We start from the raw sequence: 19,845 nt of genomic DNA on the forward strand, positions 1-19,845 counted from the left end.
TTCTGTTTCTTGACATTCAGAATCTCAGCAGGTGCATCACCTTTGTTGCTCTCTGATCTCTGCAGTATCTTGGACTTCAATGCGGTTTGAACTTCTATGAGAGTGATGGATTTTTCTCTCCCATACAGCATAGTATCTTTAAAATGCTCAAAGGACTTTGGAAGAGCATTTAACAACGCGATCGCCTTGTCTTCTTCTTCCATCTAGGCATCAACGCTCTCCAAATCGTCTAGGATCTTACTGAACTGATCCAATTGGTCTCCTATCTCCTTATCATCACAGAATCTGAAAGAGTACAATCTTTGCTTGAGGAATAACCTGTTTGCGAGGGACTTTGTCATGTATAGATCTTCCAGCTTTTTCCAGATTGCAGCCGCAGATTGTTCTCGAGCAACTTCTCTCAAGACCTTATCATCCAAACTTAGGATGATCACGCTTTTGGCTTTCTTCAAGATCTCAATCTTCTTCTCTTCAGATTTCCCATCATCCTTGCTGGGCTCCAAAGCTTCATCCAAACCCTGATGAGTCAGCAGAGCTCTCATCTTGAGTTGCCATAATCCGAAGTCATTCAAGCCGTTGAACTTCTCGGTATCGAATCTTGCTACCGCCATCTTCGAGCAGCCTTCCCACAGACGGCGCCAATTGTGAGTTTTGTGATGGTGATCGAAATGAACACGAACAAGAAAACAAGAACAATATCAACACGGCGATTTTACGTGGTTCGGCCTTAGCTTACATCCACGAGAAACTATATGAGACCTTTTTATTCACAGTGATGAGGATGGAGATTACAAACAAAACACTCAAATGGAATGAAGAGCAATATACACTCTCTATCTAATCGTCAAGATATGAGTAACTTCTACTTCTCTCTTCTTCTCTCTTTGAATTCGCATTTTTCTTCTCTCTTTCTTCTGCCCTTTTATACTCTACATGAACCGCTCCAGCTCTCTCTCCTTCATGCTGTTATACAACGGTTAAATCATAACAACCTCCTTTAACTGCATGCACGAGCAAGCTACGTTCGGTTTCATCCGAGCCTTCAGCTTCAGCTATGAGATAATGCACCGAGTCATTGTTGATCCATTTCACATGGACAAAATCCTAACAACATCCATGGAATTGCAGAACAAATTTTTTAAACTTTTTTAACTATATTCACCAACTAACATTATGGATGATATTAAAAAAATTACTCAATCCGTTCCATAAAAATAGCATATATTGAAATGACACAGATTTTAATACATAATTGATAAATTAGAAGAAAAAATAATTAAATTATTGTTAGTAGATAATGAAGACCACCTTAATAAAAAAACAAAAAAAATACTTCCTGCTAAAAGTATTAGTGTCTATTTTATTAGATGGACCAAAAATCTTGAGACGAGATTATAATATTACTCATATTTTATACTGGGCAATGCCCAGACCCCTACATGTATAGAAACTAGGGTGGCCACTACTATCCCCAAGATAAGACAATAGCCCAGGCGGTAACGGTGGTAGTTATCTAGATCAAATTAAAAATTAAATTAGTCTATAAAATTTACATTTATTGCATATGGTCCAATCAAATAAAATAGAGATGTTAATGAAATTTGAATTTTTTATATATACAGAGTACCCCGATTTTGGGGCTCTCGCAGCTCTATATTTATTTACCTCTTTAAGAGCATTTATACTGCTTGACTCATAGACTTGTTTGAACCAAGGGTTAACGTAGAGCAATAACTTGTAGTATATTAAGTTAAACTAACGATGTAATTAAATTAATTAACATGCTAGCTATGTACACAGGAGAAAATACATATCCAAATTAACACTATAAAAAGGGCCACAGACGCAATTAAAGACTGTAATTACCATGTGCTTTAAATTTTTTTATCATTATTAGTGTTTTAACTGAAATTAGGGAATATATACCAATAGAAATGTCTTATAAAAATAAAATATTAAGATAACTCGTCCTCTCAACTTAGATATACTCTCTTTTGATTCTAAGTTGCAGTAGTAGTTATTGTTCAAAATAAGCATTTTCATCTAGATTTTTGTGTATAAAATTTGATAGGCTATATAGAGAGATCTTTAGGTATCTGAATTTTTCCGTATAAGCTATGCCCCATTGGCTAATTGCTTGTTATTTATTACGATAATCATTTACAATTAACAATTTTTTATATTTATTTTATTTTCATAAAATCTTGCACGTATCAATTTGGTTTTTCTTGTTTTACTTAATATCGATTTTGGTTACATCTTTATCTATTAGTAATAGAGACATATGAGAACTGAATTGTTCTAGAGAAATGAAAATTAAACACCGTATAAAAGTGCATGCATGCATAGAGATTAGATATAAATTTATAAAAAGAATGAAAGTCATCGATTTATTTCCAACGTTATTTATGTGCCAAAATTGAAAAGAAATTTTTTACTAAGTTTTGGACTTTTGGTCATTTTTGGGAGAAAATTATGATATTCATTGGATCAGAATAGAAGTTTAACCACCACAAAATAAACAGTTTTACCGAGCACTACCAAAGTGCTCGGTATAAGGCCAAAAGTGCTCGGAAAATTGGGAAATACTGAGCACTTTCCGAGCAATTCAATTGCTCGGTATTTGCCTAGTCAGAATATTTATCCGAGCAACGATAGTGCTCGCCAAACAGGTCAACACAACCTTGTGCGATCATTCCAAGCACCTTGTTGTGCTCAGAACTCTTGTTTCGTGTGGTCGGAAATTTGCGAATACCTCCATGTGCTCGGAAATTTGCGAGTACATGCGTTTGCTCAGAATTTTCGAGATGATAGTTCTTAAATTTTTCCAAGCACATTTAAGTGCCCGGAACAAGTTAATTTTGTTTTTTTAAAATTTATTATTTATTAATATTATTTTAAAATTAATAAAAAATCAAAATTATTTAATGAATAAATAAAGAAAACAAATTTCAAATAACATTAAATTAAATAAAATAGTTTTACAATTGCTTTATTATACTAATCCTCACCATTACAATTGCTTTATTATAATTACTAATAAAAAATGGGACAGTGGTAGTAGCCAGTACGAATGACCAAGATCCAAGAATATTATAATGTTTATGTTAAGCATTCAAATGATGTGCTTGAAACTTGAAAGTGCTATAAATATCAAATTTGTTTTGGCACATGAGGTTTGGCCATTTAAATTCTAATGGTCTAAAAACAACGAGCAAAAGAAGAATTAATGGTGAATGACTTGCCTATCATAAATTATCCAAATCAAGTACAATAGAGTTCCGTAAAGAGGTCTTTGACAAGAACTCATCATCCGTCAGAGTTGATCCATTCAGATGTGTGTGCGTGGACCAATTGAATCACCATCCACGTCTCGGAGAAATAAATGGCATCCTCATCAAAATTATGATAAACAGCATCTAGAAATTCTTGCCATGAGCAATCAGGATTCGAGCGTCGATACTCGTAGAGCCATACAAATGTTGGATGGTCAAAAAATAACCTCACAAAAAACAGACGGTCAGCATCAGAGAACAAGTGATAATCAAAATATTGCTGAATATCCAAAATCCATCTCACAAGGTTAACACCATAAAACCGAGGAGGAGTGTCTAAAGGAGAGTTTGACAGCAAGACGGACATAGTGGTAGAAAGTGAATCAACAGGAGGATGAGAACCTAATGAAAGCACCAATTTGATAGGCTTTAATTACCTATCTTGAAGAAAAGTGGTGATTGGAGTGTAATTAGAGAGAGATTAGGAGAAATATCGGTTTCTCCGCATATCTGGCAAGTTTATCTTCTGTTTTCATTTCAATATAGTAATTTTTTTCGATAAAGCTATTAAATGTCTTTTTTTGTACTCGGGCCTAAAATATTTGGAATCATATGCTCCTATATCAACACATTCAACGTTGCTCTTCTTCCTAGCTAACAAGATAAGATAATGGTGCCTCTCTCACACTTATTCATAGCGCTTCTCACCACACCTCTCTTCCTCTTCTTCCTCCGCATATGGCGCCGCCGTCACGCTCCAACATCCCGGAGAAATCCGCCGCCATCACCGCCAAAGCTACCGGTGCTCGGAAACCTCCACCAAATGGGCTCATTCCCACACAGAGCACTCCACTCATTCTCCCACCGCTACGGCCCGCTCATGCTCCTCCGCTTGGGGCAGGTGCCCGTCCTCGTAGCCTCCTCAGCCGAGGCAGCGCGCGAGATCATGAAAACACAGGACCTGACCTTCTCGAACCGGCCCAGGTTAAGCATCCCGGGAAGGCTCCTCTACAACTATAAAGACGTGGTGTTTTCGCCCTACAGCAACTACTGGCGGCGGATTCGCAGCATCTGCGTGCTTCATCTGCTCAGCACCAGAAGGGTTCAGTCCTACCGCCGCCTCAGAAAGGAGGAGATGTCGATAATGGTCGAGAAGATCACGCGGCTCGGATCTTCATCGGCGGTTGTCAACTTGAGCGACGCGTTGATGTCAATGACTAATGATATAATTTGCATGCATGCAGGGCCGATGCAGAAGTTAAATATAGTATTAGTAGGGGCTATGTCTTCTAAACATTTTTTCCAAATAACATAATTTTATACATATTTCTTTCCTTCTAAGGACTTAAGCTCTATTGATTAACACATGTTTTGCTCCATAGAAATAGATCATTTTTTTTCGTCCGTCCATAGAAATAGATTCTTTTATAGCAATTTTTTCCTCTTTTACTTTTACTTTTTCATTTATGGGCTCCATAATTTCAACTATTTTTTCTCATTTTTTCTTACTTTACCAATTATGCATTAAAACTCGTGCTAACCCTAAATGGCCTATTTCTATGAGACGGAGGGACTATATTTCTATTTTAAAACTTGTATAAATGGTTGAGCCGCTAGTAATATTTTTTTTCTGCGTTTGTCACTATTTACAGGGCAGCGTTGGGGAAGAAGCACGGCGGAGGAAGAAATTTTAGTGAACTTTTAATGGAGTTTGAGGAATTGTTAGGTGTGTTTCCTCTGTGGGAGTACATACCATGGTTGAATTGGACTAGACGGTTCGCTAGTTTGGATCGCAGAATCGACAGAGTTGCTAAAGTGTTTGATGAGTTTATGGAGATTGTGATTCAAGAACACAGAGATAGAGAGGAGAGAGAAGACATCGATGATGGAGGGTTTGATTTTGTGGACATATTGCTGCAATTTCAAAGAGACAATCGAAATAGCTCTCCTGTTGAAGATGATACTATCAAAGCTATTATTATGGTAGGAATTTTCCACCTTTCTATTTATGTGTATATATTTGGAACCAAGCTTATTGTGAGTTATACACTTTTTTTGCTTTTCATTCTTAATTGTCGCACAACATGTTTGTTGCGGGAACCGATACATCAGCAACAACTATAGAGTGGACAATGGTGGACCTCATTCGGAATCCAAGAACCATGAAAACTCTGCAAAACGAAGTAAGAAAGGTTGTTGGAAGCAAGGGCATAATAGAAGAGGATGACAGAGAAAAAATGTCCTATCTAAAAGCAGTGATCAAGGAGAGTTTAAGGCTGCATTCACCCGTCCCATTACTAGTCCCTCGAGAATCAACTCACGACACAAAAGTGCTAGGTTACGACGTTGCATCTGGCACACGCGTCCTGATCAAAGCTTAGGCAATTGCTAGGGATCCGTGTCTATGGGAAAAACCTGAAGAATTTTATCCAGAGAGGTTCCTTGATACGAGCATAGACTACAAAGGTCTGCATTTCGAGTAGATCCCATTTGGAGCTGGCCGGAGGGGCTGCCCCGGGCTTACATTTGCAGTAGCCATTGTGGAGCCTACTATTGCCAAGTTGGTGCACAAGTTTGACTTTGGATTGCCCCATGGATTGAATGAAAAGTTGTTGGATATGAATGAAACTACTGGGTTCACAATCCGTAAAAAAAAATCCTTTGCTCGTAATTGCCTCTCCAGCGTGCTAGTTAGTAATGTGGCGGACGCATTATTTCAATTCTGGGGGGTTCAATTTACTATTACCAGTTATAGTTATAGAGTATTTTTCGATATTTATCTTTATTATAAGTAGTTGTATACGAGAGGCATGAAGTTACAACATATATAGATGAATAATGAGTACGAATAATAAAGGGTTGGTGACAATAACTCCCTCTGTGCTACTATATGTGAAACACTTGTTTTTCTGCACGAAAATTTATATGATGTTATTGGAGTATTTTTTTAGCTAATTAAAAAAATTATAAAGAGAGAAAAAAATATGGAGATGATTATACTTCCATTTTAATGGGGAGTAATAACTAAGTAGATTTTTTTATTACAAATTAGGTGCGAAATAAAAAATATATATAAAGTGAGCGTAAGTTATTACTAAAAGCTTGTGTATATTTGAAAAATGAGAATTATATTCATAAAACTAATAACATTTGTATAGTAATGGTTACGATTTACGAAAGTTGGGGGTTCCATGGGACCCCAGGCCCCATTGTAGGTCCGCCACTAGTTAGTATCATCAACAAGTTGAGCTGATAACGAGAAGGTGTACAATTAATGTTTCACAATTTTTATTTAGCATAATATAATTATTATGTATTTATTGTATATCTAATTATGTACTTACAAAACTAATAAAACAGAGCTCAATTTGTTAAAAAATTTATTTTGGTATTGGGAGTTTTAACATTTCAAGCTAATTAAGTCAATAACTAATTAACCATATGAAACTCGAAAAAAATAAGAGAGAGCTCTTAATTGAGAACATAACAAAATAGAAGAAAAGAAAAAATAAAATCGATAGTTTAGACTGTATTTCCTACTTTTTCCTACCAGCAACTGCTCGAATTCGAGTATTTTTTAAGTCATTGTATTTCTCTGTCAAGATAACCAAACCAAACCCACCATACACTAGTTATTATAGTTTCTATTTTTGATTAATTGTGTCGCCAATTGTAGCGAATTAATGTAGATGTAACTATTGACTCAAATCATCAATTTCATTCAACCAAATTACATTTGTAAGAGTTTAGCTAAACAGGCTCAATCGTATAATTTACCCAAACTTTCAATTTATATCATACGGTGAATCGAAAATAAGTATATAGGTGTATAGTACTTACTTGGCTACTAGTATTTCATTTCATCGAAAAAATATATACCTAATAAATTAAATTCAAGGGAAAAGACCGAAAGTATTAAAAAAAAGTGTTTATTTATTTGTTTTGACAATATTATTGTAACAATCAAGTCATATTATTTTGACAATATTATTGTACGTAATCGACTCAAAATAGAAGACCCTAGCAAGCATGTGGAGTAGCTATTACAAGTAAAGGAAACTTTTTATGCATTGTGAGTCCACTAGTTTCACTTATATCCAGCTCCTCCATTTTTTCCCCATTAGGCAATTTGAAGTCTGAACTTGTGCACCAACTTAGCCAAAGCCAGCTCCTAGACCGCCAACCCAAATGTAACACCAGGGCACCCCCTCCGACCAACCTGCCCCAAACGGAGAGTACTCAAAATCCGGTCCTCTATAATCTATGGTCGTGTTAAGGAACCTTTCTGGATAAAATTCTTCTGGTTTTTCCCATAACAATGGATCCCTTGCTATAGCCCAAACGTTGACCAAAAGGCGTGTGCCAGATGCGACGTCGTATTCTAGTACTTTTGTGTCTTGAGTTAATTCACGAGGGACTAGGAATGGGATTGGTGAGTGAAGCCTCAAACTCTCTGAAGTCACTCCTTTTAAATAGGTCATTTTCTCTAAGTCTTTCTCTTCTATTTCACCCTTGCTTCCTACTACTTCTCTGATTTCATTTTGTAGTGTTTTCATGATAGTTGGATTTCTTATAAGCTCTGCCATCGCCCACTCAAGTGCCGTGGATGTAGTATCGGTTCCACCAGCATACATGTCCTGTCGTAAAAATTCATCATCATATATATATATATACACATAAGTATAAGAGAATATGTATAGCCAAAAGAAAGGAATATGTTGTTACCAAGATGATAGCTTTGATAGTGTCATCATCAACAGGAGTGCCATTCTCATTCTCCCTCTGGAAATCAAGCAATATGTCAACAAAATCCAACTCATCACCGTCACACTCTCTCCTTTCTCGAACCCTATGTCCTTCAATCACATCCTCCAAAAACTGATCTAATGCTTTAGCCACTATCTCAATTCTCCCATCCACGCCATCAAACCTTCTCATCCAACTCAGCCATGGAATGTAATCCCACAAAGGTACAACCCCCAACAGCACCCCGAACTCCGCTATAATTTTAAGGAAATTCTTCTCTCCGGCGCCGGACTTCTTCCCCAACGCCGCCCTGCTGATCACATCATTCGTCAGCGACATGACGAATTCGGTCAAGTTCGCGGGCTTCGAAGAAGCACCCAACCGCTTGATCTCCTCGACCATAAGGGAGGTCTCTTCATCCCTCACGCGGCGGTAGGACTGAACCCTTTTGCTGCTCAGAAGATGAAGCACGCATATGCTGCGGATCTGCCACGTCTCTGTTGTTGTAGAGGAGTCGGGTGGGGATGCTCATTTTGGGCCTGCTTGAGAAGATTTGGTCCTGGTTTTTCAGGACCTCGCGCGCCGCCTCGGCTGAGGAGGCGACGAGGACGGGGACGCTGCCGAAGTGGAGGAGCATGAGGGGGCCGTGGCGGCGGGAGAGTGACTGGATGGACCTGTGGTGAGGTGAGCCCAGCTGGTGGAGGTTCCCCACCCAGGGGAGCTTTGGAGGAGACGGCGGTGGCCTTTTCTGGGATTTGGGAGCGTGGCTGCGGCGCCATTTGTGGAGGAAGAGAGGAGCAAAAACATGAAATGTGAGAGGAGAACCATTTTTGGTTTGTGGAGAAAGATGCATTTAAAAGTAGAAATCAGATCGGATTTATAATTGGGTTAGTTAGACATAGTAATAAATGCTGAATCGTGATGGATTTCATCTGAGCACCCAAATTAATAAAATGACACGCTACAATATTTATTAAATTAAGTGAAAAAAAATAAAATAAATAACATAAATTGTTTTATTTTAATCTTATTTTATTGTAATAGTATATTGTTTCTCAATTTCTCACTTTAATCTTATTCTATCGTAATATTATATTGTTTCGTTGCCTACAATAGAGTCATGTAAGCAAACATCATATCATGTGAGCAAGATATCATAATCCTGATTGATTCTAAAATAAAAAAACAAATCAGCAATTTAGTAATTTAAATACAACTTTTAAAATTTGTACGTAACACTAGAATTTTATCAATGGTAATTTGCATTTTGAAATACTACTAATTGAGTTAGTTAATGAGTTTACAGAGCTGCCCGACAATAGCTAACTCTAATCTAAGAGCCAATAATTAATTACTCCTACTTGTTTTATTTTTGGCGATTAGCACACGCTTTTGACCTCGATACATTTTTGGGTGGCTAAACGCCTATTAACACTGAGAAAAATTAATGTTATCGTATTTTTGTATATTTTAAATTCTGTACAATGAAATTTTATACTCACTATCTTAAATTATTACAATTTTACGAAAATAATATGAATAAATAGTACTCCGTAGTATTTTAATATTAACTAGAACTATTAATTTATGTGCATTTACTAAAATAGATTTATGTGGTTAGTCACAATGTGGTTGTATATGAATTGAATTATTATATGTATAGCACCCATCTTCCACTATATATTTATTTAAAGAAATATAATTATTAAAGTGTAGTCTATTTCACTCTATAGCCTAGTCTTAAATTTTTAATAAGACATTATATGAAAGTTAAAAAAATAAGTGAAATAGAGTGTAAAATATTGATTAATTCGTGTGTATTTAATTCAAGTTAAATCTATAGAATGACAGACTCTTGGAGTCACCTTCCCTCTCTTTTTTATTGAATTTTGATTTCTTGAATCATGACTCTCGACTAACTAAAACTAGCCAAATCTTTAGAAAATTTTAAATGATTTGTTAGCCGACCTAATATAATGAGGACTTTAAGTTGCCCCATCATAAGACTTTCTAGTTTCTATCTTTGTGCCACACTCAATGTATCATCTTTATGTTTTAACATATTTTTAGTTTTTTAATTTCAATTTTATATACTAAAGTAAAAAATAGAACGATAAATTAAGTTGTATCCATATATTCTTTTTATGGAATGGCCGATATATTTTGGATATACTGTAAAGGATATATGCATTAATCTAAGTGCATATATATATATGTAATACATGCAACATTCAAAAGAAGCATGTTTACATAGTATAGTTCTGCATTATACACAAAATGCATGGATATTATGGTATAATTTCATACGCAATATAACTGCAATTCCACTTTTTTCGGAACAAGATGGTACAATTATTAGGCAGTCTTTATATCTAAATCAGACGGGGCAACACATCAATTCATAGTTGAACCGATTGATCTAGTCTAACTTTTAAAATACTAGCACTGCATTACCTAACAAACATGAGGAGTAGCTACAACAAGTAAAGGAGACTTTTTATGGACTATGATTGCATTAGATTCACTCATATCTAACTCCTCCATTTTTGCTCCATTAGGCAATGTGAAGTCAAACTTGTGTACCAACTTGGCTAATGCAAGCTCAATCACCGCCACTGCGAACGTAGTACCAGGGCAGCCCCTCCTGCCTGCCCCAAACGGAATAAACTCAAAATGCAGACCTCTGAAGTCTCTGCTTGTCTCAAGGAACCTCTCCGGACGAAATTCCTCAGGATTTTCCCACAGTGACGGGTCCTTTAAAATTGCCCCAACATTAATCATCACACGCGTACCAGATGCAACGTCATAGCCCAATACTTTGGTGTCTTTAATTAATTCACGAGGGCTAAGCACTGGAACAGGTGGATGCATCCTTAGATTCTCCTTCAACACTGCTTTTAGATAAGGCATTTTATCCAAGTCTTGCTCATTAATTTCTTCCTTGCTTCCCGCTACTTCTCTCACTTCGTTTTGCAAGGTGTTCATAGTTTTTGGATTTCGTATCAGCTCCGACATCGCCCACTCAAGAGTTGTGAATGAAGTATCAGTTCCAGCAGCAAACATATCCTTCAATAGAAAAATTAATCTCATATATATATAAGAAAGTAAGAAAATCATTTTTATAAAGATTAAACATATCCTCACATTCCACCAACTTCTTCCATCCACTTTCCATAAAATTTTTATAACTCAGTGTTAATAAGCAAGTAAGAAAACTAAAAATTAGTGAAACTCGTAACGTTATTTTGTTCATGCGTTCGCCACTTATCAACACAACAAAGTATTTATGTCTCTATAAGAAAGCATAGAAATGTAAAAGAAAAGTACTCATACCAAGACGATGCCTTTGATAGAGTCATCTTCAATGGGGCTGCGGGTTGCATTCTCCCTCTGAAAATCCAGTAATATGTCCACAAAATCCAGATCACCACCATCACCATCTCTCCTCTCTCTAACCCTATGTTCCTGAAGTACAGATTCCAGAAACTTATCCATCTCCTTAGCCACTCTCTCTACTCTCTTATCCAAACCATCAAACCTTCTAGTCCAACTCAAGCATGGAATGTACTCCCACAAAGGTACAATCGACAACAGCAGCCCAAACTCGGCATAAATCTCCCTGGTATCGCTCCCCAAACCATACTTCTTCCCCATCGCCACCCTACTAATCACATCATTCGTCAGAGACTGAATGAGGGCGTTCATGTTCACGGGCTTTGAAGAAGCACCCAATTCTCTGATCTTCTCCACCATGAGGGAAGTCTCTTCCTCCCTCACGTGGCGATAGGATTGAACCCTTTTGCTGCTCAGCAGATGAAGCACGCATATGCTGCGGTTCTGCCGCCAATACTCTCCATACGGCGCGAACGCCACGTCCCGGTTGTTGTAGAACAGCCGGCTCGCGATGCTGAGCTGGGGTCTGTTTGAGAAGATCAGGTCCTGGTGTTTCATGATCTCTCTCGCCGCATCAGCCGAGGAGGCGATGAGGACGGGAACCTTGCCGAAGTGGAGCAGCATGAGGGGGCCGTAGCGGAGGGAGAGTGACTGGATGGATTTGTGGAACGCTGAGCCCAGCTGGTGGAGGTTTCCGAGGAGCGGGAGCGTTGGGGGAGAAGGCGGAAGCTTTCCCCGGGGCATCGGGGAGTTGCTGCGGCGCCATTTGTGGAGGAAGAAGAGGAAGATGGAAGCGGAGAGTAGCACAGCCAAGAAATGTGAGAAAGAAACCATTTTTGGTTTTTAGAGACTGATTTGTAAGGAGAAAGGGTTTCCGAAATGGTTTAAATAATAATTTGATGAGAGAGAATAATAATTTCGTTAGAAAGTCCACTGTAAATATCGTGTCATTTTTAGAAAGAGTTTTGATTGGCCTTGTAATTAACATGTGGATAGGCTTAAAATGATGATTAGATGGGAAAGACAAATCATTTGATTAGGAAGTCCACTGTATTTTGCTAATTTTAGAAATAGCATTATTCTTGTAATCAATGCTCCCTTCGTCCGCATTGGTTGACATCGAATTTTAGAAGACAAGTAATGCTAAACAATCATAATACGGCTGTAAACATAAAATATTAATAAAAACTTAGGACATTTATTAGTGATTCACTTTATTTATTTTATCTTAAAATTTTCAATTTTTTTTGGACTATACTCCCTACCTCTCTTAAAAATAAAAATATTTGAAACTATACCAGTTTTAATATAAATTAGTAAAGTAAAAAAGAGATGCAAAGAAAATTGTGTTAATGTAAAATGGATCTAAGCTCATTAGAGATAAAGAAAATTTTCTAAAAAGGAAAGTATCTATTTCTAGAGGGCGGGGAAAAAAGAATTTCTATTTTTAGAGGACATAGAGAATATTATCCTTGAGCATTGATATTAACTAATGAATAAAATTAGATATATATTTGGAAATTGGAAAATGTGACAACTTTTAAATTATTTTTATTTTAAAAAAAGGATTAAAAATGGTTCCCCATCTACCCGTAATGACTCCAACCGCAGACATTGTTTCCCTGCTTTCACTTTCTTTTTTAATATTGTAATTAAATTTTTTGATAGGTAAAATTAATTTTAAAGTTATTATATAAATATCTTGATGATATTAAAATTCTACTATTGCTAATTAATTGTACTCATTAAATTTGACTTATTTAAAATAAGTAAAATTGTAGTCTATATTAAATAATCCCTCCGTTTGCTAAAGATATTAACTTTAGAAACGATATGAGTTGTAATAGAAAAAAGTAAGAAATAGAAAAAGTGGGTAAAATAAAAGAGAGAATGAGAAAAAGTAGTGGAATTAGTATTAGAGGATTATGGTATCCATTTTTTAAAATGAAAAAAAAATTTAGGAAACGGATAAAAAAGGAAAATAAATTTTATTTTTGGAAACGAAGGGAGTATTTGTTGTTTAATGTAGTCATGTGGTTCGTATAATTGCGTCGATTTTCTTTTCAAACGGTCACAACAGTTTGAATTTGTAAATTTATATAAATAATAACAAAAATATATTTAGTCAATTCAATAAATGTGTCTTTTTAGATTCTCACAATTATCTATATGGGCCAGACTTATACTATTGAATAGCTGAGAAAAGGGTTGTCTTCTGTCAAACTCGATTATCTGATACAAAATGAAAATTTTCATATGGGCTCGTGAAAAGGAGTGTGGCCCGACTATGTGTATGTGTATATTCATGTGTACACCAATTAACTTTTCAGGCCCATCACCCCTAGAATCTCTTTTCAGCATTGCAAAAAATAAATGCATCTAATAGTTCAACATTGGAAAGGGGGGAGAGTAAGAAGAATCATTTTCTCAAGCAAGCTAATAGTTCAAATATTCAAGTTCAACTCTTCTCAACATCAAGCTTGGAACACGTCTGTTCATGGTTGAACCGATTGATCCAGTCCGATTTTTAAAATATCAACATTGCGTTATCTAAAAAACATGTGAAGTAGCTACAACAAACAAAGGAAACTTTTTATGGATTATGACTCCACTAGATTCACTCACATCTAACTCCTTCATTTTCGCTCCATTAGGCAATCCAAAATCGAACTTCTGTACCAACTTGGCTAATGTGAGCTCATCCACCGCCATCGCGAAGGTAATACCAGGGCAACCCCTCCTGCCTGCCCCAAACGGAGTCAACTCAAAATGCAGACCTCTAAAGTCTATGCTCATTTCAAGGAATCTCTCTGGACGAAATTCCTCAGGATTTTTCCACAATGACGGGTCCCTAGAAATCGCCCAAACATTAATCATCACACGCGTACCAGATGCGACCTCATAGCCCAATACTCTTGTGTCTTGAGTTAATTCACGAGGGAGCAACAATGGTCCCGGCGAATGCAACCTTAGACTCTCCTTTATCACTGCTTTCAGATAAGGCATTTTATCCAAGTCTTGCTCATCAATTTCATCCTTATTTCCAGCTACTCTTACTTCATTCTGCAAAGTTTTCATTGTTTCTGGATTTCGTATCAGCTCTGTCATCGCCCACTCAAGAGTTGTATATGTAGTATCAGTTCCCGCAGCAAACATATCCTGCAAAAGAAAAATATATATCGGTGAAACTCCTAATAAATTTTTTTCGCATTTGCCACTGTACAACAGATCAAATTATTTCTATAAGAAAATAAAAAACATACATATGGTAAAAGAAAAGTATCCATACCAAAACGATAGCTTTGATAGTGTCATCTTCAATAGGGCTGCGACTTGCATTCTCTCTCTGAAAATCAAGCAATAGGTCCACAAAATCCAGCTCACCCTCATCTCCCTCTCTCCTCTCCCTAACCCTATGTTCTTGAATCACAACCTCCAAAAACCTATCCATCTTCTTAGCAGCTCTGTCTACTCTCTTATCCAAACCATCAAACCTTCTCATCCATCTCAGCCATGGAATGTACTCCCACAAAGGTAAAATCCCCACTAGCTCCCCAAACTCACCAAAAATCTCCTTGAAATCACTCTCCAAGCTATACTTCTTCCCAAGCGCCACCCTACAAATCACATCGATCGTCAAAGACTGAATGACGTCGCTCAAGTTCACGGGCTTTGAAGAAGCACCCAACCTTCTGATCTTCTCCACCATGAGGGAAGTTTCTTCCTCCCTCACGCCGCGGTAGGACTGAACCCTTTTGTTGCTCAGAAGATGAAGCACGCATATGCTGCGGATCTGCCGCCAGTGTTCTCCATACGGTGCGAACGCCATATCTCGGTTGTTGTAGAACAGCCGGCTCGCAATGCTGAGTTGGGGCCTGTTTGAGAAGATCAGGTCCTGGTTTTTCATGATCTCACGTGCCGCCTCAGCCGAGGAGGCGATGAGAACGGGAACTTTGCCGAAGTGGAGCAGCATGAGAGGGCCGTAGCGGCGGGAGAGTGACTGAAAGGATCTGTGGGGGGCTGAGCTCAGCTGGTGGAGGTTTCCGATGACAGGGAGCTTTGGTGGAGAAGGTGGCAGCCTTTCTCGGGGCTTCGGAGGGTTGCTGCGGCGCCATTTTAGGAGGAAGAAGAGGAAGATGGATGCGGAGAGTAGCAAAGCCAAGAAATGTGAGAGACAAACCATTTTTGGTTTGGAGAAACTAATGGGTAAAGAGAAAGGGTTTCCTAGATACTTTTAAATAATAATTTGATGAGAAGTCAACTGTGAATAATAATTTCTTTAGAGATATCTTGTTATTTTCAGAAATAGGATTGGCCTTGTAATTAATTTCTTTCTAGATATATTGTTATTTTTAGAAGAGTAAATGTCAAAATTGGTCCTGAATATATGTCCATTTTACGATTTTTGTGCTAAACTTTATCTTTTGAATTTCTGCATCCTGAATATTTCAAATCGGATCACAATTGGTCATGGACTAACTGTTCCGTTAGTTTTTAAAGGTCAACGGGTCTAATCCCGATTTTGACCAGATTAGACTGTTAATTATGATTTTTACTCCTTAATTATTTTCTTAATTATTTTAATAAATATTCATTTATTAAAAGATGAGAGTAATTATTTGACTAATATTCATTTAATAGGAAGGACAAATCCATGAAGCAACTGTACCTTCAGCAGTGGAACGAAGCAGCATTCTCCATTCCTTTTTCTGCAACATTCAAATTGTAATTCTGCGATCCGATATTGTTGTTGTTGAATTCCGGCAGGTTTTGTTGAATCGGATCGTTATTCCTCACCGTCTCGCCGCTTTTCCACATGCTCAGATCGTCTCAAATTCGAGAAATTCATTTGTGGGGTGTTAATGCCGTGGTGTTGGTAGGGCTGGAAATTGTTCGGATTGTCGTTCGATGTGGACGCGGTGTTGTTGTTGTTTGCGATCGTCGTCGGAACTATGGCGTCGATCATTGTGGAGTTCAGGAACTGCGGCGGTGGCGTGGAGGAGGTGGAGGAGGAAAACTTATTTATTAAAATATGTATTGTAATTGAATGGGTAGCCCACAAACATTCAAAAGATAAAATTTATGACCAAAATCATAAAATGAGCATATATTCAGGACCAATTTTGGCCTTTATTCTTTTTAGAAATAGGATTGGCTTTGTAATTAATGAGAGATTTCAGGAAAATTGATTAAATTTGCTGATTTTTTAAAATTTTGGATTAAATTTGTTGTCTCTTTAGAATATGGGATCAAAATATGCTAATTTTTCATAATAAGAGACTTTTTGAATTTTTTTCTATTTATTTTTTTTTTCTCCTACAATTATGAATTAACCCAACTATATATCCCTAATATTTTCACCGTATTTTAATATTTTTCACCCTATCTTTTTTTCATTTTCACCCCAATACTGATACATTGTATATCTCAAGTCACCGCCTTCACCCTTCTCTTATCTGAAAGATCCCATTTCGTAATATTGTTGTCTTCGTCCTTGCATTCCAAAGGGGCGTGGAACTGTGGCAACTGAACATATGGAACCGGCTAATAAAGAGGGTGTAAGGATATGATTAAGCATTGGAAGAGAGATCATGATTATATCTATTTCTTATTTTGTGTGATTATGAAAATAAAAAAAAATTAAAATTCGGTCTAGTTCCTCCTCTAATTTACCTTAGTTTATTTAGGCAGCAATATATTTGGTTTTATTTAAGCACCAATTTTCATTTTGTTAAATAAAAATCATTGTATTACATGAATATATTTTCAATCCAAAGCAGAATTTTAGTGGCGAAAAACTGAGTAATAAATTTAAACTTTTCCTACTTGAGTTAAGTCACTAATACAGCGTCATCAATGGGATAGCACCCGATGCTCTGATTTTGGGATAGTAGTATTAGTAGAGGATCTTATCTCATTATTAAATGATATTCCATTTCTTATTTTGTGAGTTTATTAGTTTAGGAATATATAAATATTGATTCATCTATCTTTAAAAATGTTTAAGGAACTAAATACTATTTCAAAATTTATTATTTTAATTTGTATGATAATATATTGTATAAATAAAATTATTTATTAATTTTTTGTCCGAATTATTCGTCTCATAATTTACTTTTGATATGTCTGCAAATACATATTCATCTACCTTATACTAATTTGATAAATACACCCCACATTCCACTTATATTTTATTTAAAAATTAATATTCCATATAAATGACGTACATTCCACTAACTATTTTCAATACATTTTTAATATTCAAAACGAGACAAAGTGGGACAAGTAATCGCGCATTGATGAAATACGATATTTATATTAAATTAATATTTTAGTAGTTAAATTTGCGGACTCTTATATTTTCTTCGGATTCTCAAATCGAAAATCCTAGATACATCGACCACTTGTACTACTAGAGAAGACTATTTGCTACCAGAGATCCTAGGGGCATCGTGCGTCCTACCGTATTTATTGTTAAATTTCAGTACCGGCTTATACCAATTTCTAGTTGTGTCCCTGATCACACCTAAGGAAGAAGTTGAAATTTAAAGTCTGTTGTAGGTGAGTATTCAGATTTGTTTGGAAGCTCTCTTTCTCTATATAATAATTAGTTCCACTATTTTTTATCACCCATATTTCTTGTTCACAAAGTCAAATAATTTCTTAAACTCACAAACTCACCTGGATCAGTAATTTTAAATTAAAATGTTGAATAATTAAAACAATAATTTGGATTGAGAGAAAAAAGTTTTCCTAAATTCCTTTAAATAATAATTTGATGAGAAAGTCAACTGAAAATAATAATTTTGGAGAACCCACATCAAATATGTTGTTATTTTTATGCATAGGATTGGCCTCGTAATTAGTATACGGATGAGTTTAAAATAATGATTTGATGCACGAGTCAATTAAATACAGGATTATTCCTTCTCTCGCCTCTCGCCGTCAGCATTACTCCATCGTTACTCCATAAAAATATTCTCATTTTGTAATTTTGTGATATCTAAAAAAATTGTCTCATTTCTAAAAATATAAAGTTACTCTGTCATATTTTATCCACTCTTTTCCTATTTCTCATACTTTATCTACTTTTTCTGAGATAATTACGTCTTTCATACAAAATGTTTTACCTTTGTTTCAATTTAGTACAAAAAGTATTAAGATTACATATTTCATACAAAAAATTTACTTAGTGTTCCAAAATAATACATTCCGTTAAATATTTTAAACACCGTTAGTTAATTTATAATTTATCCAACTTATCATCACAATAAAAGAATAATTAGAGATTTAATACAATTAATCACTCTAAAAAAATAACAATTAATATCAGTTCTTCCGACAATTGATCTTGATTTTAAAAAATTCTATTTTTTTATTGTATGCTTTATAGAACACGTTATAAAATAAGTCCATATTTCATCTTTACAAAATGGCTAATTTAAGCTTCAAACAGCCAATAAGTCAATATTTAATTTTTGCAAAAAGATTCAATATGTTTTTAGTTGTATTCTCCATTGTTACATGAGAAAGCTTCGACAATAAAATGTAATTCGCTAATTTGATGGTGAAGCGTGGTGATTTTTTTTCTCTGTGTTTTTCATTTTTGTGAGGAATAAAAATAATTGTATTTGAAATAATTAATGGAAAGTTTTAATTTAAAACTTTTTGTACAAATTTGAATCATTGATGAAACTTTTTGTATGTATGATGTAATTGGAAGTAACGGTGTTAGTGGAGACTTAACGGAATGTGTTATTATGGAACACTAAGTAAACTTTTTGTATGAAATATGTAAACTTAGTACTTTTTGTACTAAATTGAAATAAAGGTAAAACATTTTGTATGAAATATGTAATTACCCCACTTTTTCTCCATATTTATCTTACTTGCCTACTTTCTCATTCTTTGTCCCTCCCTCCGTCCCAAGGAAGATGGGAAGATGGTCCGTTCCTTGGGCGGCACGAGATTTTATGCAACTTTATTTTGTGTGTTAAGTGGAGAGACTAAAGTAAGAGAGAGAGAATAAAATAGAGATAAATATATTTCCATTTTTAGTAATGAGTCATCTTAATTGGTACAAATCAAAAAGGAAAGTGAGTCATCTTCAATATGATGGAGGGAGTACTTTACTAATTTATTATTAAAACTCGTGTCTTCTACAAAAAGAGATTTTTAGACGAAAGGAGTAATTGAAATCGGAATTTTAAAAAAAAATAATGCAAAACAAATATAATATGAATATTATTTTGGGGTGAACAATGGAATTTCGGACGGGCTTAGACAGGTTTGTAAATAAAGCGGGCTTTGAGTTAAATCTTCGTTGGTATCAAACATTAGATAAGCCAGAAAATATTAACTTGGACATTTAATAGAGATTCACTTTAATATTAACAAAAACTTGACATTTATTAGTGATTCACTTCAATTA

At 35.7% G+C, this 19,845-nt stretch overlaps 2 protein-coding genes and 2 pseudogenes across 2 annotated transcripts; 1 reads left to right on the forward strand and 3 right to left on the reverse strand.

Moving 5' to 3' along the window:
* The first annotated feature begins 3,945 nt into the window (after nucleotides 1-3,945).
* LOC121786576 lies at nucleotides 3,946-6,075 on the forward strand (annotated as a pseudogene).
* Nucleotides 6,076-7,295: 1,220 nt separating this feature from the next.
* On the reverse strand, nucleotides 7,296-8,874 carry LOC121787780 (annotated as a pseudogene).
* A 1,601-nt stretch (nucleotides 8,875-10,475) lies between these two features.
* Nucleotides 10,476-12,248, reverse strand: LOC121786543 (cytochrome P450 71A6-like). The gene is made up of 2 exons (XM_042185183.1): nucleotides 11,355-12,248; nucleotides 10,476-11,087 (listed from the first exon to the last, which is right to left on the reverse strand). Exons 1-2 carry the CDS (start codon nucleotides 12,246-12,248, stop codon nucleotides 10,476-10,478), a joined length of 1,506 nt encoding a protein of 501 aa, XP_042041117.1.
* Nucleotides 12,249-13,964: 1,716 nt separating this feature from the next.
* Nucleotides 13,965-15,597, reverse strand: LOC121786413 (cytochrome P450 71A6-like). The gene is made up of 2 exons (XM_042185041.1): nucleotides 14,704-15,597; nucleotides 13,965-14,573 (listed from the first exon to the last, which is right to left on the reverse strand). The coding sequence occupies exons 1-2, from the start codon at nucleotides 15,595-15,597 to the stop codon at nucleotides 13,965-13,967; spliced, it is 1,503 nt and encodes a 500-aa protein (XP_042040975.1).
* Nucleotides 15,598-19,845: the final 4,248 nt, after the last annotated feature.

This window comes from Salvia splendens, chromosome 22 (assembly GCF_004379255.2).
Source record: "Salvia splendens isolate huo1 chromosome 22, SspV2, whole genome shotgun sequence".
Lineage (NCBI taxonomy): Eukaryota > Viridiplantae > Streptophyta > Magnoliopsida > Lamiales > Lamiaceae > Salvia > Salvia splendens.

Bases quoted from the DNA above. Each gene is read 5' to 3' on its own strand.
- LOC121786543 (XM_042185183.1), bottom strand. From the start codon at position 12,248: ATGGTTTCTTTCTCACATTTCTTGGCTGTGCTACTCTCCGCTTCCATC. The intron at 11,088-11,354 runs GTATGAGTACTT...TTTCTATTGAAG, and splicing joins CTATCAAAGGCATCGTCTTG to GATATGTTTGCTGCTGGAAC.
- LOC121786413 (XM_042185041.1), bottom strand. From the start codon at position 15,597: ATGGTTTGTCTCTCACATTTCTTGGCTTTGCTACTCTCCGCATCCATC. The intron at 14,574-14,703 runs GTATGGATACTT...TTTCTTTTGCAG, and splicing joins CTATCAAAGCTATCGTTTTG to GATATGTTTGCTGCGGGAAC.